This window comes from Capricornis sumatraensis, chromosome 5 (assembly GCF_032405125.1).
Source record: "Capricornis sumatraensis isolate serow.1 chromosome 5, serow.2, whole genome shotgun sequence".
NCBI classification, from domain to species: Eukaryota; Metazoa; Chordata; class Mammalia; order Artiodactyla; family Bovidae; genus Capricornis; species Capricornis sumatraensis.
In genome coordinates, this window is record NC_091073.1 from 77,151,009 (window position 1) to 77,173,900 (window position 22,892).

At 40.8% G+C, this 22,892-nt stretch overlaps 1 protein-coding gene across 2 annotated transcripts; it reads right to left on the reverse strand.

Annotated features, from left to right (window-relative positions):
* Positions 1-1,014: 1,014 nt before the first annotated feature.
* SRI (sorcin) lies at positions 1,015-22,017 on the reverse strand. Of its 2 annotated transcripts, none has more exons than XM_068972766.1 (8): positions 21,917-22,017; positions 12,668-12,751; positions 10,339-10,408; positions 5,346-5,389; positions 4,410-4,557; positions 4,057-4,170; positions 2,752-2,810; positions 1,015-1,306 (listed from the first exon to the last, which is right to left on the reverse strand). In XM_068972766.1, exons 1-8 carry the CDS (start codon positions 21,920-21,922, stop codon positions 1,280-1,282), a joined length of 552 nt encoding a protein of 183 aa, XP_068828867.1. In that variant the 5' UTR covers positions 21,923-22,017; the 3' UTR covers positions 1,015-1,279. The 2 variants fall into 2 exon arrangements, with proteins under 2 accessions (XP_068828867.1, XP_068828866.1); XM_068972765.1 differs by lacking the exon at positions 21,917-22,017 and adding an exon at positions 13,659-13,759.
* Positions 22,018-22,892: the final 875 nt, after the last annotated feature.

Here is a 22,892-nt window from a genome sequence, read left to right on the forward strand (position 1 = left end):
CCTGGAACATACTGACATGCACTAAAGGAATTGAAGTCACCTAGAATCCCATTAGCCAAAAAAACCCCACAATTAATATTTTCATATATTCTTTTAGTCTTTTTCTATCGATTTTTTTTAACATAGTTAAATATGTGGCTCATAATGTACAAGATTTTTAACTATAGTTATGGGCTTCCCTGGTAGCTCAGCTGGTATAGAATCCACCTGAAATGCAAAAGCCCCTGGATTGATTCCTGGGTTGGGAAGATCCCCTGGAGAAGGGATGGGCTACCCACTCCAGTATTCTTGGGTTTCCCTGGTGGCTCAGACGGTAAAGAATCTGCCTGCAATGGGGGAGACCCAAGTTCAATCCCTGGGTTGGGAAGATCCCCTGGAGGAGGGCATGGCAAACCTACTCCAGGATTCTTGCCTGGAGAATCCCCATGGACAGAGGAGCCTGGTGGGCTACAGTCTATGGGGTCGCAGAGTAGGACATGACTTGCAGAGTTGGACATGACTGAGTGACTAAGCACAGTACAGAACAGAGGTCTACATGGATAATGACAAGGCGGAACTTAGTGACAGTATTTGCCACTTATTCAACAGGGTTTTTTTGGCCACATGGCTTGGTTTCCAACCAGGAGTTGAACCTGTACCCCCTGCAGTGCAATCATGGAGTCCTAACCCTGATTAGGACTTTTCCTAGCCAGGAAATTCCCTTCAACAGCTTTTTAAGTGTGTCCATTCATAGAGCCATCAGAGTATCTGTAATCCTTAAAGCCTGTGTTAAGTTTCTACCAAGGGGAATCCTGATATGGATCACCATGTTTTTTGTGTTTTTTTTTGGTATCCAAGTGGGTATAAACCATTTACATGATAAGAATACTCCACATATAAAGCTTTCACTCTGATGTAAAAGCCCTTCTAAAAGAGGGGAGACAACAGTTGCAGTCTGATGAAAAGGTTTTAGTATCTTACAATGAAAAATACATCATGTGCCTTAAACAATTGACACACCTGAATTTACATAAAAGAGGCTTAACAAGAAAATAAGGCTTGACTGACAGTGGCTCAAGGAAGTTCTAAATGGTGTTTAACAGACTGGATCTTATCATAATATCATCTCAAAGCATTTATTATCAAAACAAAAAACTTCAGTTATATATAAAGTAATAAACTTTTACAAGAGCTGTTAAGGAAAGGTGGCTGTGTAAGTCTGCACACAATTACTGAGGGCAAAGAGCAAAGGAGAACTCCAGTCGGAATGTAGGTTATGTTCATACAGCTTGCTCCTGACTTAAACACTCATGACACACTGGATGAACTGCAAGAGAGAAATCAGTGTTACGCTGCAGACCCCAGAACATGGAACACACCCCTGCTTATTTCTATGCAGCTTACATTTTGCTATTCATTTGAACTGTGGATTAGAAAAAAAAAAAAAAAGTTTTAAAAATAAGAGTAAATGATGGATGGAAAAGTTCATTTTTTGAAGGAAGCATTCTAATATAAAATCCAGAGGGTTTCCTCACATCAAACCTTCTTATAGGAAGCTGATGCTACCTTAATGCATAAAGAATTATTTAAATTCCAAATTAATATCTCACTCTAAATGTGATCATGATCAAAGGCACCTACTCACAAATATAAATAACAGTCCAACACACAGCAATCATTTCTGCTCCTGTTCTCAGTTTTCTTTGGCTTTCTTCCACCATCAGCGAGGCCCTGGACACTGCTAATTCCTACAGCATTCCTGCAAGGACCAGCTGATGCTCCCTCTTTCAGGGAAAAGGGAACTTGGGTCAGGACATTCAGACAGATGTCCTTTAAGTGGCCCCGTGAGAGGCCATAGCCTGTGCACTTTCCACCCCACAGGCTGCCTCTCCATCCTTGGAAACAGAGCAGGACTGTTACCTGAGACGTTAATGCACACTGAGGGAACACACCTTTTAGCAAAAGAAGTAAACATATTTACGCAACAGCCTTTTAAGAGTGTACTCAGAACTGCAGCTGCTGCTAAACCGAAAATATGTGCGCTAAACCGAAAATATGTGCACGTTTGTATTTTGAAACAGAGAAACCTTTTAGTTGTCACAGTGATGTCCATTCTAAAAGTGGTTTATCAATGGCTGAACAAAAACTGGAGACACACCTAAACATCTCCCCAGCTGTGTTGTGTCTATCCAACCAAGGCCAACAAAGATAGCACGTGGTTATGCTCACACTGGTTATGTGTCTGTATCCTGACACATTTAGTGTGGCTGTACAGTAAACACAGTTTTAAATTATGACTTAAGTTTGTGTCTTTTGTCCTCAATGAAGAACACAGACGTGCCACCTGCAGCTTCGAACCATGCAAGTTATTTCTCATTGACAGAGGTGATTTGTGTAAAGGAGACAAAAGTAGATATACCATCTGCATGGTGGTGTTTTTCAAGGACATTTCTTATTGAAATCTCACAATAGTCTAGTGAAGACAGCATTATTATTCTTTCCTCAAATAGTCTCTGAGCAATGAAAAACCTGCCTAAGTGATCCAGCTAATCAGTGAGAAAAGCTGGGCCTTGACCTCGGTTGTTTAATGCAACAAACAGTGGTCTATGGATAAGACAAATAAATGACATTAATAAATTTTGGATGGTGACTCCTGATCATGTAAGCCTTAACTGCTCTGGGATCCTTAAGATGCTCTAAAGAGCCAGCTTCAAAGGGATGCCCAATTGCTGTACCTCTCTTTTACTCAGTTACGAATTTACTCAGACTTACATCATCATATGGGAAATTCACTACACCTTGCTGAGCAGTATCCCGTCTTCGAAAGCTGTCTGTAAAACACAACAGTAAAATTTATGAGCTTTTTTAGAACATCTGAAATCCTAATAGTTAATTATGTCAGCAGAGTTTCAAATGCAGTAACAAATTGTACAACCAGCCAACAGAGACAAAAGGCCAAAGCAAAGAAGTCAGCTGTAGCAATATGAATGGATTTAATATGCAGCCTAGTAACACAGCAAGCAGAAGTTGGCCAACTGTCTTCCCCAACCTGGAGTTGGAAGAAAAGGCCTCATCCCAAAGTCAGTAAAAGCTGCACAACTTCTGAGACCATTCCTTAATTGTGATGGAAGTACAGAATTTCAGACTTCTTAACAACAAAGATATGTTAAGAAACAGATGCTTCTCCAGTGGCTCAGCCATAACCACCTGCAATGCAGGAGACCGCAGGTTTGATCCCCGGGTTGGGAAGAACCCCTGGAGGAGAGAGTGGGAACCCACTCCCGTTTTCTTGCCTGGAGAATCCCAGAGAAGCCTAGCAGACTCCAATCCATAGCGTCACAAAGAGTTGGACATGACTGAGCACACACACACAGATGGATGGCGTCCTTAATATGACAAACAGCTATGATCAAGTACTCCACCCATTTGAGCTTTGTCCTACTAAATGAAAAGGATTTACTTAAAAAAAAAAAAAGAATCTGCTCTCAAATTTGTCAAGATGCAAAAAAATTATAATACCATATATTAAAAAGTGTGAAAAAACTAAAGAAAGGAATGGAACAGGAAAAAACATACAAAGGAAAGAAAAAGAGGAGAGAGAAAAGTAGAGATTATTGATACAGCCTCATTTGAGAAGGATATCTGAAACACAGACCACCATTTCAAATTACTCTCCAACAGGAGGAATTAGGAAAGAGGGCTGCTGATGGGCAATTTCACTTTTTTCAAGTATTTCACTTTTATCAAGTAGTTCACGTTCCAGGGAGAAGTCACAGAATACTGCTCATACTCTAATCAAAAATTTACTAATTAGCCTGGTTCATTTATGTTATAGAACACTCAAGTTTAGTTAGGACTTCCTTCTCCCCTCCTGAGCCGCTCAGCTCTCCAGGTCTTAGTTCCCTGACCAAGGCTTAAATCCAGGTCCTGGGAGTAAAAGCACCATCCTGACCACTGGACTGCCAGGGAATTTAGTTTGGATCATTTTAACGGCAGATTACTTAATATATGAGAAAAAATTTCTGAGGAAACAGAATTATTTGCCAGGCCTGCTAATAGCAATCTCAAAGGACACACCTGTTAGAGCTCGCAGCTTGACGCAACAGGCGATGTAATCATCAAAGGTGATCTTTCCATTGGTACTGTATCGTTTTGCAATTGAATTCACAGCCTGGGGACTCAACCTAAATCCTGAAAGGAAGAAAAATCATCCAGCAAAAAAAGAAGAAGAAAAAATATTCCGATTTCAAGGATTAAAAAAAAAAACATTAAAAATAATTTTAAGCCCAATTTTTTAGGATAGGGCTCATTTAAATTATGAATAGGTGCTATTTCTATAAATAGAAATGTAATACTTAGTTTTATAAATTAAACAAAAAAACAAAAGCAAAAAGCTACTAGTGAAGAGAGATGGAGTCAGTCATACCCACCCATTGTCGTCAGGGCCTTCTGCAGTTCTTGGGGATCCACTGTCCCACTCCTATCACTGTCAAAGCTGATAAAGTGCTGTCTCCAGCCGTTCAGTACAGCCCAGAGTTCTTTAAATTCATTGAAACCCATTGTGCCTGACATGTCTCTCTGAACTGTAATCAAGGATTAGAGCATCTTTATTTTGCAACATTTTCTAACGATTATATCAAAGATCAAGGATAAGGGAATTTAACGTTCTTCCTGCTGAAAAAAATACTGTACATTCTTTTGGGCATGACAGGACAAAAAGATACTCTAATGATACAAAAATAAAGGCCTATGGAGAAAAAGCTCTGAGTACGTATTTTCCGTGAGAAAAAGAGATCATCTACATGAGTGACTACAAGGAAATTAAAAAGCCATTGTGAGCTACCTATAACAACCAAAGTGGTCTGCACCTTCTGAGTGGTCCAGGCTATGCTGCTCACCCTTCTGTCCAGGGTCCTCTTTAGCCCTAATATTCCCACGGTAAGGCCTCCCAGACCCACTGTTTTCGCTTTTGGAAAATGAGGTGGGATGAAGGCACCATACCATCAGCAGTAACTAAACTAGTCTAACAACTGTGATATGAAAAATCCCATTGCTTGAACGTCAGTGTGACTCATGCAGGGTAATCAATGTCACAGCAAAAAAGTCACCTTGACTGCTCTGGTTTCTATACTTGTTTGTTTATGATGCTTCCTCAAATTCTTAAATAACAAATGTTCTGCTTATTAAACTTCCTTTTTCACACCAAGTGACATCTTAAAAGTTAATGATTTTGGAAAACTTTTCTGTGGTCATTTGTCACTTTGTGTTTACTGAATATTAGTTCTTAGACAAATTCCTTCAAGGTTTTTTTTTTTTTTTTTAATCCAGAATAAAATACTCTAGACTGCCATCAAGGTAAAGGATACATCCAGCATTGAAACCATAAGCCGGCAAGTCTCCAGGTTAAAAGCTGTTAAATCAAGAAAAGTACATACATATTAATACAATTTCAAAAATTCACATTACATTGGATACATTCCAATTAATAGGAATGTGATTATTTATACACTTTTATTCTTACATGCTGCTCAATTTATGTGAAACTAAATTCATGGAGCTTTGAAGTAGGCTTATTTTCCAGATAGAGAGAACTCCTTACAGAACCCAAATTTGATTTTAAAAAATTTAATAGAAATCTTTTTTTTTTTTTTTAAGTATGGCCTAGTACTGTTAATATTTTTAGGTGTGATTCATGGCTTTTAAGTTGGGGGATAAATGTGTCCTTACCTTTAAGAAAAATATGCACTGAAGTTATCTATAGATAGAATAATGTTAAGAGATCTGGAATCTGCTTTAAAAGAAAATGGCTAGGTTTATAGATAAAACAAGAAGGGCAACACACTGATAATTGTTGATGCTGACAGATGAGTACAGGGGAGTTCATTGTATAATTATCTCTATTTTTGCACAGGCTTACAGTTTTCTATAACATAGCTCATAAAAAGTATTATATCCTTTTTTGCCTTTGAAACTGTAATAGAGTTCAATCCACCATAATGAATCACAATGTATTATATCCACCACGGTGAATGGGTAGATCCAATTGCTTTGTTCCTACACACAATTGACTTTAGTTGGTTTTGCTAGCTCTGGGTAGATCATTTGTTTCTCTTTCTTTTCCCTTTAATGTCAGACACTGAATGGTCATCTCCTACCTCAAACTGCCTGTGGCCTCTTTTCATAGACAATAAGATAAATATGCTTGCTAGAATTGTGAGTCAAACGAGAGCATTCTGGACTAAGACCCGATGACCCACTCCATGAAAGCCATTGTTCAGAAGCCTTTTCAGTTTACTCACGGCTCAAGGGTGTTCTGAGGGTATTTCCACACCTCACTTAGACAACCAAACAAGAATACACTTGCTGGTTTATGGCCTAATAGTACTCTACCTAAGTATCAACAAATTAAAAATAAAGGATTCCTTGCATCTTCCCAAGACTGAGGGAGTAGTCTTAGGTGCAAAGAAGCTGTAAAACTAGGAGGAAGGAGTGACAAGGCTCATGTGGGCAAGGCCAGCATGAACTCGACAAGGCTGCTGAGATGTACAGAGTTGGCATTATTTACAGCTGTTACCAGCTTCATTTGAATCTTTAACCAAAGTGAACTTAAAGCACTAGGCTAACTCTTCTTGCTGTAATGTTTCCAAATGTCACAAACTATAGGTTTTCTACTTTGAATAGATTCATCCATTTGGCATAGCTTAGAACCCTGAAATAAAAGGTTGGAGACTCTTTCTGTTTTGGTCCCTTAATCTCCATCTGATGCACAAAGATAATTCTTAGAGGTAAGAAAAGGCAACACTTTGTTAACACTTAAAAGAAAAGAGTTGGTTGATTCTTTGTTGTGTTTTTAAGTTGTGTGGAGGTATGAAGCCTCTCTAGTCTAGACCATAGGTTTTCAATCCTGAGCACTTACAAGAATCACCCCAAAGCATTATAAGACCCTGATATCTCGGCTATACTATAGAACAATAATTATTAACTTTTTAGCTTTACTAAGATATGATTGACATACAACACTGTGTAAGTTTAAGGTGTACAGTGTAATGGTCTGATGTATGTATATAATGACTGTAAGAAGGTCAATTACCACATGCGTCACCTCACATAGCTACCTCTGATGCATGTGGTGAGAACTTTTAAGATCTACTCTCTTAACAACTTTTGTTAAAGTATAGTCAGCATCACCACAGAACAATTAGATCAGAATCTGACCATGGGAATCAGGCATTAGTTTAAATGGACACTTCTGATTTACACTGATAATTAGAAGTAATGTAGAATCCCTTAGGTAAATACCAATCTTTCTTAAGTCAAAATACAAATAAGGGTGTATATATATATATATATATATATATTTTTTTTTTTTTTCCCTATTTTAGGCAGTCTTCCATACTCATTAATTCATCAAATGCCTACTAAGTACTCCTGGTGTGCAGGGCTCAGGATACCAGGGACTCTGGAGACAGCAACTGTGAAGCTGGATCCTGTGCTGGCTGACCGTTTGAGGTCTTGTGCACAGGGTGGTGGTGGCTTAGTCACTAAGTTGTGTCCGATTCTTGCGACCCCCAGGGTCCTCTGTCCATGGGATTCTCCAGACAAGAATACTGGAGCGGGTTGTCATTTCCTACAGGGCAGAAGAGGGTAAGCCATAATGGAGACACCAAAAACTACCAGATCTTGAAGTGTGAGAGCCTCCTTCATGTTAAAAGAAAGACTTGATAGAAGAGGTAACATTTAAGCCAAGTTGTGAATGACAGGAAAGATTTGGGATATCTGGAGATAGTCATGTAAAGCCGGAAGCCGGGGACCTGCACAAGCAAGGAAAGAAGCAGCGAAGTCCAGACAGGCCAAGAAGCGGGGAGAAAGTGTTGGGGGGTGCTGTGCATCTGGGACTGAATTCCTAGTAAGCCGTCTAACTTCTGTTTTATATGGGTACCATGGAGCTACTCACGATTTTTAAGAGCAGGAGAGTGACAGGTTAGAATTCTTTGTTAGAAATCTGATCTGAGAAGGGAGGGAATGAGATGGGCAGGAACAAAAGAGAAAATTCACTATTTTGGGCAGGCAGTTCTGATGAGTTAGAACACTGACATCTTATTAGTTTGGGTGAAGAAAACTCCTGTTCATTTCTTTTTTTCCTCCAGAAGAGTTTTTACTAATGCTAATCCTATTTTAAATAATGCTAATCCTGTTTTAAATAATTTTAAAGAGCAACTTCCCTCATCAGCACCACCTCTGGGCATGACTGCTCCCTCTTAAACTGGTTAGGATACCACGCGCTGTGTGTGCCCAGTCCTGTCCTTCTCTTTGCGGTCTCGTGGACTGTAGCCTGCCAGGCTCCTCTGTCTATGGCATTTTCCAGGCAAGAAAAGAAGATGCCACAGGTTTCACTGTCTCCCACATCCCCATCTTTAGTTTAGAAGGTGGGGTGAAAAAGACCAATGGCTGCATAACTTCTCCGTTACAACACTAACTCTGACACTCACAAACAGGATGGTTTTGTGGGTCATTACAGTCTCACATGGAGAAGGAAATGGCAACCCACTCCAGTATTCTTGGCTGGGAAATCCTATGGACACAGGAGCCTGGCGGGTTCAGTCCATAGGATCACAGATGGTCGGACACGACTGAAGCAACTTGGCTTGCGTGTACAGCCTTCACAATGAGATGACAGCAAGCAGATTAATCACAGAATTCAGGTGATAGATATGTCCTTTCTGTAACTCGGTGATCTAAGGTCATTACTAAATGTGGCTTTCTCAAAGGAAGTTTCTAAAGGGACTGCTCTACAAGAATACACTGCCCACTTTGTTAGATTTTAAAATTGGCCACACCTCTTGTCCTGAACAGAAGTAGAGTAATATAGGCTGTATTGTGACATAGCTCACTTGTGGAAACTCTGCTATTAGATCTCCTTTGTTCACCAGCCCCAACGGCTTGAGATTAACAATTTAAATGTACTGTCTACAATAGTGTAAAAAAAAAAAAATCTCTAGTGGAGAAAAGGGCTTCTTTTGTCTAGGACCAGAGTAAATGACAGAAATCCAAAAGGTTTCTATTTTAATTCCATAACTAGGAAATAGTGATCGGATACTAAATTCATAAAACAAAGGATAATAAAAATGGATATGCTGATAGTTTAAAAAAGAGAACCACATAGTAACTATGCCCTGTCAAACAGTCAAAAATAGCCACTATAGGTCCATAGGTGTGAATTCTAGTTTGTGGGGTTTTTTTGTTTGTTTGCTTGTTTGGTTTTTGGCCATGCTGAACGGCTTGTGGAATCTTATTTCCCCAAACAGGGATGGAACCTGGGTCCACCACAGTGTAAGCCTGGAGCCCTAACCACCAGACTGTCAGGAAATCCCCTAGTTTGAATGTTTTAATTCACAGCTGACCAAGAAGTTGAGGTTTCAATTTGATATGCTGTCTCAGTTAACAGCAGGCAAAGAAGCTGGTAGGTCATGCATATCAGCCAAGACGCTGTTCTATCATGGTAAAGATAGGATTTGAAGGGAAGCATGTGGCATGTGTGGGATAATGAGAAGGCCCCTGCCAGGAATGAGCATCCTGGTAAGAGTTCCCTCTCTGCAGCTTGTGCAGAATTCAAAAGGAAGGAAGTGGGTATAAGCACAGGGGGAGTCTATGAGGAACTAGGGGGCAGCGGGAAGAAGGATGAGTACAAAGAGTTTAGAAATTAGGAAGGGTACGTCTTACTTAGCCTGATGGAGAAAGAGCAAAGATCTGGGAGATATCAAGGTGAGCACTCATGCTGCCAGAAGCTGAGAGGAGGAGTGTATAACTGGCTCCTTGAGGACTAGGGGTGGGGGACTGGGCACTTGTGACAAGGGAGGGTAGGACCAACTACTCAGAACTAGGGATGCAGAACAGGTCGCCCGGGGACCAGGTGCCAAGCACTGGCCACCGAAAGCCCTAAGTGACACCACGTTCGAGCCAGAATAAGCTCCTGGCCAACAGTGAGCAGCAAATGTTAGCTCCTATCATTAATGACACCTGACCTGGAGGATTTCATTTCAGCACCCTACCTCGGTTTCTGAGGAGGAGGCCACACGTCTTACTGGTTTGAATGGTTCCAGACACCCGGAACCCAGATCCAAGAAACCTACTAAACTGGTGGGTTGTGTGGGATGATTCAGTTAAAATAAATAAATTAATATATATATATAAAAGAACTATCTTCAAACGAGCATTTTGAAATACAAAAGAAATAAATTCAGCTTCTGAAATTCTTAACTTTGCCATTTCAGAAGCTCTCAGATTCCTTGAAGGCTGTAAATCACAAGAAACATCTGCAACGCAAGAGATTTCCAAGACACTCTGGGGCTGCTAACTCACGTTTGTATCCTCCAGCAATGCCCGACTGTGTCAGGCATCTTTGCAGTTCATCAGCATCTATTTGTCCATCCTTTTGAAAAAAAAAAATAGGAAAAGGATTTACAAGAGTGACTTGTACCTTCCAGTTCTTTGTTTACATTCAGCATTCAGTATACCAATAATAATACAGAAAATGAATATTATCACTCGAGACTTTTTTTAAATGGACACCTTTCTTCACTCTACTTCCCCAAACAACAAGTTACAGAAAGAAAGGAAACTGTTCCAGGTTCTCCCACAAATGGATAATTAAGGACATATACCAAAAATATCTTTCTTAGTACCTAGGCAAAGTGGGTATTCAATTTCAGGCTTTATTTGCAACAATCATTACACAAGAATTACCAAGTCTGAAAGCTGCTTACACCTATGCTTTGGTATTACCAATATCTTTTCGTCATTTCCTATAAATTCCTGAATTAGACTTGGCATAACTTCTAAAGCATACGGTTCCTCTTCTTAATAAAACAGTAAGATTAATTCAGTTTCTTCCACTGAGACATATTTTTAAACATATAAATACAACTAGCTCCTATCCTCAACTACTCTTACTCTGAACTAGGAAACTGCAAAAGTAAGCAATTTAAAATACAATTATTTATGTATTTGATTAGAAGTTCTATTACTTGTCCTCGCCTTTTTTTTTTTTTTTTTTCTGTTGAGGGGGTGGAGGGCTGGATACACAGATGACATCAGTAAATGAAAAGTATCCTCAACTACTCTTACTCTGAACTAGGAAACTGCAAAAGTAAGCAATTTAAAATACAATTATTTATGTATTTGATTAGAAGTTCTATTACTTGTCCTCGCCTTTTTTTTTTTTTTTTTTCTGTTGAGGGGGTGGAGGGCTGGATACACAGATGACATCAGTAAATGAAAAGTTTGGTTCCCACAAAAAGCAGCCTCTGTGATCTCCTTTGCTTAGAATATGATGAATGTTTTTTTCAGATCACAATTATACCTGGTTATACAATTATACAAATTCTCCATGCCTATTCACTGGCTGACCTAGGTCAGAACTAGAAACACGTTAGATTTTAAAATAAAATGCCCAAATCTTCAAGTTCATGACTATTATACAATCAAGATGACAGACATTGATGTCTAGATGACATCAATAATGGGAGAGACGATGGACATGCTGCCGCAGACCAGGGCTGCTGAAAGCTAAGCAGGTGGGTGCCTTTCATGGCTCCTGGTCCTGGCGATCTAAGAGTGCAGAGACTTGAGCTTTGCCGTGTCCTGTGGTTTCAAAGATACTGATCACTAACACGTGAAGCAGATACTTAGGGGAAGCTCTTTCAGTTTTAGACTCAATTTTCCATTCAGTTTCTCAAACTGTACTTTTTCCAGTGCTGTTCTAAAAGGTGGTCACACGTTTTTATCCCATAATAGTCTACAGGCATTTTCACATCAAGGCTGTGCTATTTCTAGCTTTTGATTAAAAGAAAGCTAGGCTGAATTCATAGGCACAAACGTCCTCTTTGAACATGTGGCATTATAACAGCAGTATGGTATATACAGTGACCTGGTAGCTGAGCAAAAAGGCCTCCTACAAGATGAACTACCACCTGTCACACAACTAGAAGAAGTGAAAGGTCTTGGGGTGTTGACCTTAATTCATTCTCTGTCTGGGTCAACAGACCACAACACCTAACAAGGACGTGGAAGGGCTGACCTAGTAATAGCATCCGCAGCTAAGAAAAACTAAACTGGCCACAAGATTAACTTCCCGATAGCAAGAAGAAAGTACCTTTCTTATTTTGAAGCTAGTGGGTTTTTACCTGGAGTACCCATTTCCTAAAGGGGTAATTAACAGTCAAACTCAATGCAAAGAAAATGTCCCTCAGAATCTGGCTACAGAATTACTGGTACTACATGATTCTAATTGTACAAAGAAAGGTTTAAAGTTCAGTCGACCTGGAATTTCTTCTCTGGAAATCCACTGTCTGGATCCTGACCACTGACAGCTCTAAAGACATCTTTCTACCTTACATATCTTCAAAGCATATTTACACTAGTTTATTGTGTTCAATCTGACCCTAAATCAATCACAAGTTTAGTTCTGAATTGAACATAAGCATGAGTAACACGTTGTCCCAGTTTGTTCTGAATATTCAAAAATAAATAACTGCCCATGAACTTCCTTCTCTCTCTCTCTTTCTTTTTTCTGGAGTAGAAGCAAAGGAATTCTTTTCCAGAGGAACAGTCATTTTTCCGTGTGACTGTAACGAAGGTTAATACAAATGTACAATCTGAAATTCCTTTAATGTTAAAGGGAAGAGCTAACCTGTCCAGCTACAGCAGCAAAGTAACCATACAGCGGATCCTGAGTTTGTCCGGGAAACGCAGGCCCTCCGGGAGCCCCTCCATACTGTAAGACAGGGAACAAATAAATAAATCCGATGACCAAGTTTTATTCTTTCACCACTGACTGCCTTGTGCAAAGCCAGGTTCGCTGTCAATCGTTTGCTCCCCTCCCCACCACCTCCCTTAACTCTCTACGCGCAATCACTCCTCCGCTTTCTCCCATTCTCACCCCAGTTATAATTTAAAAACCCGCAGCTAGGATCAAAATGAGTTGTCTTGACAATGACATCAGTATAAATGAAGTAACCTCTGCAAATCTCCATTAACCTGCAGTTTACTGAGACGAATGCAACCGGGCCATGCAACTTACCAGCAGGGCTCAGAATTGTCTTGCATATTTTTTCCTAGCGTTTAAGGTATTTTTAAAGCGTTCTGAGACAGGTGTAGCCTCGGGAGGGTGAGGTGTGTCACGGATAGGGAATATTCTCTTTAGGAAACAGTTCCCAAAAGGATGCCCGTCCCAGACTGAGGGCCAGGCTGCCTTCCTGCCGGAAGTCTCCGACTCTAGCGGACTTTCCCTGACTTTCCCCGTTTTTCTCAATTTCGGAGAGAGAGAGAAGTGGATCGCAGGACCATTCTAGAGGAAAATGGCTGTTGCTCTTAGGGAAGGCGGAGCGGAAGGCAACACCCCTTTGGCACGATTTCACGCCGCGGATCGGGGAGGCACAGGGTGGGCTTATTGGGTTAAACTACGCGCGTCCCGGCCCCAAGCTGCAACCCGGGGGTAAGAAGGGACAGGAGGAAGGAGGTCCCCGGAGACCGAGGCCGGCCGGCGGGGGCGCTGGGCGAGGCGGCGGGCAGGGCGGGGGCGCCCGGGAACCTCCCCGGCCGAGACGACCCTTGTGGCTTCTCGGAGCCCCTGGCGTCCAGGGATCGCGCCCCGGCCACGAGCCCGCGCGGGCAGCACTCACCCCGCCTGCGTAGTAGCCGCCGCCGGCGCCAGGATGCCCGGGATACGCCATGCTGCACTCTGCGCCGCCGCCCAGCGCCTCCCGCCTCCCCGCCTGCCCGCGGGGACCGCCCAGGGCCGCACCACCCTGGCCCGCGGGGTACGCGCCTGGGGCCGCCGCCCGCGCCAGGCTCCGCTTCCGGCCTCCGCCCCTTCCTGCGCTCCGCCCGGTCTTTGGTGTTTTCTCTTCTCAGGCCCTGAAGAACCCGACGTCTGTTAAATGACTTCACGCTCGGGATGCAGTTCACACCTGGGATTCTCCTCCCTTCAAAACGAATGGCACGTTCCAACACCGACCCGTTTCGCCGGGTGTTCTTTTTCTCTTCCTGCTCGAGCATCCTCTGCTACGTTTTGTATTTTAAACAACTTTATTGGACAGGCCTACGGGGCTGGAAGCAAAGTGTGGTATTGGGGGAAGGGGCCAAATGCCTTCGGGCAGCCCTGTGATGCTCTCAGGGAAAGGACACTTCGAAAAACCAAGCTGCGAAAGCGCCTTTGGACATCAGCAGTGAATTTCAGGACCTGAGCGCATTTGGAGTTGACCATTTCACTTAACAATAACGGCGTGTTTCCTTCCTAGGCGACATTGTCATCTCCAGTTTAAGCTGGATGTGACTCGGATATGGCCTGAAGAGGACAGCGGGCACTTACTAGGCAGGGCAGCCTCGGCCGGATTGTTCTTAGAAGTTGAGTTGTTCCAGTTATCTGGATGATTCAGGCAAAACAATCCTGTCTCCAAAATCACTCAGCTACTTTTTATGCAAGAACAGTTTAGTGCAGGCAAAGAGTGTGTTGGTAAAAACACACTTGTCAGGAAGGTAAGAGAGCTGGATCTTGGAGTTTCACTCAGGTGATTCAGGAAACAGTTTTATTTACTTCACAGCTTTGTTTTTCACCCAGTTTAACAGTTTGAAGCAATTCAGACGTGAGATTTTCTGGTTTGGTTTTGTTTCCTGCAATTTCTATCACGCAGAGTTCTTTGAATTTCAACAATTTCTTATTGTTTTAAGAAATGTAACAATAAGCAAGATTCACAGTATTTGCTGTGGAGGTTGCACAGAAAAATTGAATGAGTCACCAACATTTAACAAATACTGGAGCACCTGCTGTGTGTGGGACAGGGCTTGCTCCTGTGGTGGACTGGGTTCTCACTGGGGTCATTGTTTTCCTCTCATGTATAAACTTCCCTCTCAAGTTCTTTTGGATCCCCCAAACCTCAAAATAAAAGTCCTGAATTGTGAGAAAAATTCTAGTATTTCCTGTTGTCTTATATCAAATCAACTATACATTACTTGCTTTGTGTTTGATTCAGGAAGTTGATTCCTGTTTTCAAGTACCACAGTCATCATCAAGGTAGATTAGAGATATGAATCCTTTGGCCCATATGGAGGGGTTTTTTTTTTTTCCCCCTAGTATTTTTATTGTAGTAAAAACACAACCTGATATCTTCCTGCCCAAGTGTACAGTGTACACTATTGTTAAAGCATCCACAGTGCCGCATAGCAGATCTCTAAAACTTCTCCTCTCACATGACTGAAAATCTCTACCAGTAAACAGCTCTCCATTTCCTCCTCAGCGGCCCTGGCAACCACCATTCTACTTTCTGTTTCTATGAGTTTGACTATTTTAAATGCTTCATATAAGTAGAATCATGCAGTATTTATCTTCTTGTAATTAACTTAGCATCTGCTAAGTTGCTTCAGTCATGTCCGACTCTGTGCGACCGACCCCATAGGTGGCAGCCCACCAGGCTCCCCTGTCCGTGGGATTCTCCAGGCAAGAACACTGGAGTGGGTTGCCATTTCCTTCTCCAATACATGAAAGTGAAAAGTGAAAGTGAAGTCACTCAGTCGTTTCTGACTCTTAGCAACCCCATGGACTGCAGCCTACCAGTCTCCTCGGTCCATGGGATTTTCAGGCAAGAGTACTGGAGTGGGGTGCCATTGCCTTCTCCTAACTTAGCATAGTGTCCTTGAAATTCAACCATGTTGCAGAATATGATAAGATATCCTTTTTTAAGGCTGGATAACAATTCATTGTATGATATATGCCACATTGAAAAACATTCATGTATTGATAGACATTTGGGTTGCTGCCATACCTTGGTTATTGGTGAATAATATTGCTGTGAACATGGGTGCATATCTCTTTGAGGTTCTGTTTTCATTTTTGGGGGGATATATATCCAGAAGTAGCGTTGCTAGATCATATGGTCATTCTAATTTTTTGAGGAGTCTCCACACTGCTTTCATGGCAGCCTCACCATTTCTAGTTCCCACTAATAATGTGCAGGCTTTCCAATTTCTCCACATACTTGCCAACACTTATTGTCTATTTTTTTTTCTTTTTGTAATGATAGCCATCTTGGCAGATATGAGGTGATACCTCGTTGTGGTTTTGATTTGCATTTCCCTGGTAATTAGTGACACTGAGCATTTTTTTTTCATAAACCTGCTGTGTATTTGTATATCTTCTTTGTTAAAATTTTAGAGAATAACTTCTTGTCAGATCTATGTCTTGCAGATATTTTCTCTTGTTCAGTGAGTTGCCTTTTCATTCTGTTGTTTGTTTGCGGTGCAGAACCTTTTTAATCCTACTTATTTATTTAGGTTTTGTTGCTTGTGCTTTTGCTGTCATAGCCATAAAATCAGTGTCAAGGCTAATGTCACAAAACTTTCCACTTAAGTTTTCTTTTAAGAATTTTACAGTTTTAGATCTTATATTTAAGTCTTGATTCCATTTTGAGTTGATTTTTGTGCATGGTGTGAGATAGGGTCCAATAATCACTCTTTTGCACGTAAACATCCAGTTTTCCCCAGTGGCTCAGTGGTTTAAAAAAAAAAAAAAAAGAATCCACCTGCAATGCAGGAGATGTGCAAGAGACGTGGGTTCGATCCCTGGATCAAGAAGATCCACTGGAGGAGGAAACGGCAGCTCACTCCAGTGTTCCTGCATGAGAAATCCCAGAGCAGAGGAGCCTGGTGGGCTATAGTCCATGGGGTCACAAAGGGTCAGACACAACTGAGCACACACACATGCGCTAACATAGGACCATTTGTTGAAGAGGTCATCCTTTCTCCATTGTGTACTTTTGGCATTCTTGTCCGAGATCAGTTGACCAAATATGCATGGATTTATTTCTGGGCTCTATTCTGTTCCTTAGCCTCTGTTTTGAAGTCTATTTCTTCCAACTGTAAGGAATAGATGGTGAGGACTGAAATCAAAGGTGAGTGTAAGCTTCTCTAAGACTCAAGTTTGAAAGAAGAATATAGCATAAAAAAAATACTTGTTAAGAATGCAGAACTAGTTTTGTGGATAAGCATCTATGCTCAATGTTATTTCAGGTGTCTTTAATACCTTCCTACTGCCCCTTGAATGTAATTGGAGGGCTACAAATGAAATTCTCACAGTTTTTGCTAACTAACTGGTATGCTGCTGCTGCTGCTTTAGTTTATGAAAAAAGTTGTGACAGCTAATAGTAACAGACCGATAGATGGTACTTAAAATGCACCAGACTCTCTTCTAAGCACTTTATACATTTGTTTGACCCTCATAAAAGCCTCATTATCCATTGGAGGATACAAAGGAGATGAGAGAACTTGGGCAAGTGGGAGGAATCGAGAGCTGAACTCTGCTGCCAGGTCTGGTTCCCAGTGTCTGTGCCCCATGTCAGGGAGCAGGAAACTTTGTAAAGGACCAGAAAGTATACAGGTTTTATGGGCTCTACAGTCTCTGTGGCAACTACTCAGCTCTGCTCCTGTACCATGCAAGCATCCATAGACAATACACAAATAAATGGCTGTGGCTTTGTTCCAGTACAACTGTACTTATGGACACCAAAGTTTATGTCTCATATAATTTTCATATGTCAAGAAATACTATTTTTTTTTCAATTATTAGGTCCTAGGTGTATAAAAGCAGGAAGTGGGGTAGATTTGTCCCTTGTATAGTAGTTGTCAACCACTGTGGCAGACCCCTCCAGGATTCTGGTTTATGACTCTGGGAGGATAGCACTTTAACAAATGATTTCAGGGTGAAGCTAATGGATAAAGGTAGCTGAATCACCCTGAGGAATGCTGACCTCTCTGGGGTAGGATCCTATGTATAGAGTTCTCAGACTCTTCCCCATTGCCCAATAAGCTGGTCAAAAGGAACACTGTGAAACTCTGACTTATTGGTTTCAGTCTTGCCCTGTACAGTAGTAGCCAGAGGGTGTGCCCCGTGATGACAAAGCTGGATGCAAAGCCAGCTTTAAATGTTACTCACATAACGTCGGTTCCTTTAATTATGTCTGAGTATTGTCAAGCCTGAAAACATTCAGGAAAAACTAAAGACTCAGTAAGAATTCTATAAGAATAGGGGTGAATACAGGCAATTTACTTTTATGGTTTTGATATTCAGTCCAGTGGGAGCAGTGAAGGTAGAGAGTGAGAAAAGAGCAGCTTTACTGGGTTCTTTGTATGTGCCAAGTGTTCTGGGTGCTTCCTTATAGATGCATTTCAAGAAAATCACCTTGGAAAAGAGATGCAATTGCCCACATTTTATAGATGAGGGAATTGAGGCATAGGTAACTTTCCCAAGGTTACAGACCAGGTTTTGAGCTTAACTGATTTACTTAACTCTAAAGCATTGGTGTCTAAAATGTAAACAAACTACAAAGATACTAAACCAAGCTTACATTTTCCCCCGCATTATACTGCTTCCTGAGGAATCTGGGCAGAAGGGGAACTGCCAAAAAAGAATTTAGGTGCATAAAACCCTGCAGAGGTTATAAGTATCAGCCTTCAGCAAGACCACACAAATCATCAAAGATGTAATCTAGAGAAGGAGAATCCATTCCTTGCCATTCCTTGGGTCTGTTTTAATTTTGAACAAAATAAAAACCCTAGTGGGATAAGAACTCATCTTATTCCTGTGCCTTCAAATCACAGAACTGTAGATACAGACAATAAAATCCTCACATAATTTAAAGAAACTCAGCAACAAAGTATGTGAGCTGTATAGTTAGAAGAGGGATTCCTAACTGGTTTGGACAGTCTGGGGAGCTAGAATCCTGTGTTATTTGTCCTAACAATTTCCTAAGTCCTAGAAAAAGACTGTGGAAGTTATACAGCCATACCACAATGATTGAGAGTCCTGGCAGTAGCTTGGGTCAGAGAGCACACAATAAGAGGTTTACATTCATTAATTATTTTTAAAATTGAAGTATAGTTGGTTTTCAATGTGGTGCTAGTTGCTAGTTTCTGGTATAGGGCAAAGTGATTGTGTTATATGTATACACACATATACACACATATTTATATGCTTCCCTGGTGGCTCAGTGGTAAAGAATCCATCTGCCAATGCAGGAGACATGAGTTTGATCCCTGGGTCAGAAAAGTCCCCTGGAGAAGGACGTGGCAACCTACCCCAGTATTCTTGCCTGGGAAATTCCATGGATGGAGGAGCCTGGTGGGCTATAGTCCATGGGGTTGCAAAAAAGTCTGATACAACTTAGCAACTGAACAACAAATAAACAGACACACACACAGACACACACACACACACACACACACACACACACATAAAATTTACCATGATGGTTTATTACAAGAAATTGACTATAGCTCCCTGTACTATACAGTAGGACCTTGTTTATCTATTTTATATATAGTTGTTTGTATGTGCTAATCCAAAATGCCTGATTATCTCACCCTCCATATCTCCCCTTTGGTAACTATAAGTTTGTTTTTTAAATTATAAGTTTGTTTTCTAAATCTGTGAGTCCGTTTTGTAAATAAGCTCATTTGTATCATATTTTAGATTCTACATATAAATGATATATGACATTTGTCTGTCTCTGTCTGACTTACTTCACTGAATATGATAAGCTCTAGGTCCATCCATGTTGCTGCAAATGGCATTATTTTGTTCTTTTTGATGGCTCAGTATAGGAGGTTTTTAGACAGGCTCTGGATCAGAGTCATTCGGGGAAGTCATTGGAATCACAGAAACATTTGTAATCAGCTTCCCCAACCTTGTTGTTTTACAGATGAGGAAATTAAGCCTGGGAGAAGGTACATGGCTCAAGCTCTTGAAGGCCTTGCCTAGCCTGATTTAAATACTTGGCTCTTCCAATTAAAATTGTGAGTTGATCTGAATATACTTCTCATAGAGGGTCTTGTTCTTTTGTGGTGTACTGTCCCTAGTCATCGATATTCCCACTTGGAAGACAAAAGGCATGTGGATACTTTCTGTCCCTGAAGAAAAGTTTACATAAAGTATTGCATATGGCAGCCAGAAATGTCTCAGTCAGAGAAGTGCTGGAAGGAGTCCTCTAGTGAAGTAACTGCCATTGTTTCGCCATTTCCTACAGTTGAATTAATCACAGGTCTAACATATCAGGAAGAAGTGAGCAATAACCTTTTCCAGATGAAGGTCTCAGCTTTCATTTAACTCTTAATCTGCATCTGTCACTTCATGATTTGAAAAACTCTGCCTTAGAGAGAACTCAGATCTCTAACTTTGTGGAAAAATGATTGTTGGTAGCATCATCATAAAGAAGCGGAGCTGTATTCCCAGGTGGAAAATCACTTATGTTCAGTTCCCTGAGGACGAGTGTTCCTGAGAACGTTGGACTCCTTACTCGGTGTCCTCAGCTCTTAAAGACATTGTGTTCTAGAAGCTGGGTATTTGCAACTTGGGATATATTTTCCTATAGAAGTCATTTTGTGACTGGTTCCTAGGCAAGCCCCTCAAAAGTTCTTCATAACCCTCAATATTTTTTCTGAAAAGAACCAGTCCTGGGGCCAGGGCAGAGCAAGGCAGGGGGTAGGGAGCGATCACTCAGGCTTGTTTTCTGCCCAGTTCCTTTATCCTGTGAGTCCTGATGTCACCAAGTCTACCCAGAACCAGGCAGGGGTAGAGGGTAGAGTCTCCATCAGCTCTATTAGTATGGAGGTGGCATTGGTAGGGAGGAAAAACAGAAGAAAAGTTCAAACTAGAGCTCTGGGGAAGGAAGAATGACCCGTTTTGACTCTAAGGCACCCAGGTAGAGAAGCTATTTCCAGAAAGCCAAACTAGTATGAAGCCTATACATAAATCAGTTATAATAATATGTAAATTGAGGATTTCTTAATTAAAAGTAAAATAAACTGTTACTTATATATATATATAATTTCCCAGAAAGTAACTTGCCTATTTTCATATAATGGGAAATCAATGGCAAATCTGAAAAAGGAATCTAGGTAGATTAATTCTCATGCCTTATTTTGCTGGTAAAACACAAATTGTGATACTATTATAGTAAGCAAAGAATCAGTGCTCTTACACACTGAGAAGCATCAGTTTGTCAAGTATCTGTGGCTTCTTCCCAGGTGACTCAGTGGTAAAGAATCTGCCTGCTAGTGCAGGAGCTGAAAGAAATGCAGGTTCAGTCCCTGAGTGGGGGAGATCCCTTGAAAGAGGAATAAATGGCAACCCACTCCAGTATTTTTGCAGGGATAATCCCATGGACGGAGGAACCTGGAGGCTACAGTCAATGGGGTCGTAAAGAGTTGGATACAACTGAGTGACTGAGCATGTATACACGAGTGTCTAAGACTCCATGGAAAAATCAATGTAACTATCTCAGTCTATAACATATTATCAGAAGTGCTACAGGTATCTTAGCATCAATTCATGACATTCTTTGATGAATCTATTAGAATTACTCTTCTATGAAGCAACATCTGCTGTTTCCATTTTATTAAAATGGGAGAAGTAACTTAGACCCAATTTTCTCAGAGCAAAATAAAAAAAAACAAACCAGCTTTTCTCTTGGTAAATCAGGGAAATTGAGAGAACTAAATTCTCTTGGAAGCCAAAGCTGCATATAACTTAATATTCTATTAGTCCATGCTAATATTCTCAATGGAGAAATCCAATTGTCATTTCTGTATACCTTTAAAAATCTCAAGATTGAGAAGACATTTTTCTATTTTAAAGTAATTTCGTATACTATATTTGTTCATTTCTGTGCTTCATTCTTAAATCTTGCTTCCCAAAGAGCATTTAGATTATATTTTATAAAAATTTTAGCTCCCCAAGAGTGTTTAGATATTTTATAAATTTGGCATATTCTCAGCTAAAAACAATGAGTTAATAGAATTTCATAGATTAGGAATTTACATATTTTTTTTAATCAGTAGAATTAGAATGTTTGCATTATGGAACTAACCTTGCATACATATCTCTACTTACCTGCATATTGATGTGAGGTCTTAGATGCAGAAACTCGTGATTCTTAGAGGAGCATATCCTTGCTGGATGGTCAAAGAGAATGATCAGGAAGTATAAACTGTAACAGCAGATTCATCACATTGCCCTCTTGATCCCTGGCAATCAGTAACCAACAATAAACATATTCGACAATATAGGCAGTTTTCCCATTGGCCCCAGAGAGGTCTTCTATGTAACAGGTGTGTTTCAGTGTTAGAACATATTACCTTAGCTAAGGCAGATAGGAGTCAACGGCAGCAGTATACATAGCCCAGTGTTTGAGAATCATTGCCCCCATCAGAGACTTCCAAAGACTTTCAGAGCTTTGTATTGCATCAGCAATGTGTGGGAGTTGGCTAGCAAGAGCCAATCTTCAGGAATTTTTCCAGACTATTATTAAACACTGCCAATATTATAAATTAAAAAATTTAGCATACTGAAAAAAAAACTATTAAATAATCCCAATGCATCACTTAATTATTTTTCTATACTTAAACTATGTAATGGGGGTAAGGTTGGACATTAATTTCCAACTGCAGGCTTGATCATATTGTGTCTGTTAGTAGCTTGAAATAGGCCATGGAGGGAGTATTTATTCCATGGATATCAACTTATACTTACAAATAAGAGATTGGTTTATTGTTTTATTGTTTGTCTATTCCAAACTTGGGAGTCAGCAGGTTGGAGAAAATTTCGTGTGTTAATTGTAAGTCTGGAGTAGACATGCAACAAAACAAAACACCAATCTCTAATTTGTGTGTGCGTGCGTGCGTGTGTGTGTGTGTGCGTGCACGTGCATGTGTGTGTGTGTGTACTCAGCTGTGTCTGACTCTTTGAGACCTCGTGGACTGTAGCCCACCAGGCTTCTCTGTCCATGGGGTTTTCCAGGCAAGAGTACTGGAGTGGGTTGCCATTTCCTTCTCTAGTGGATCTTCCCACACCAGGGACTGAACCTGCG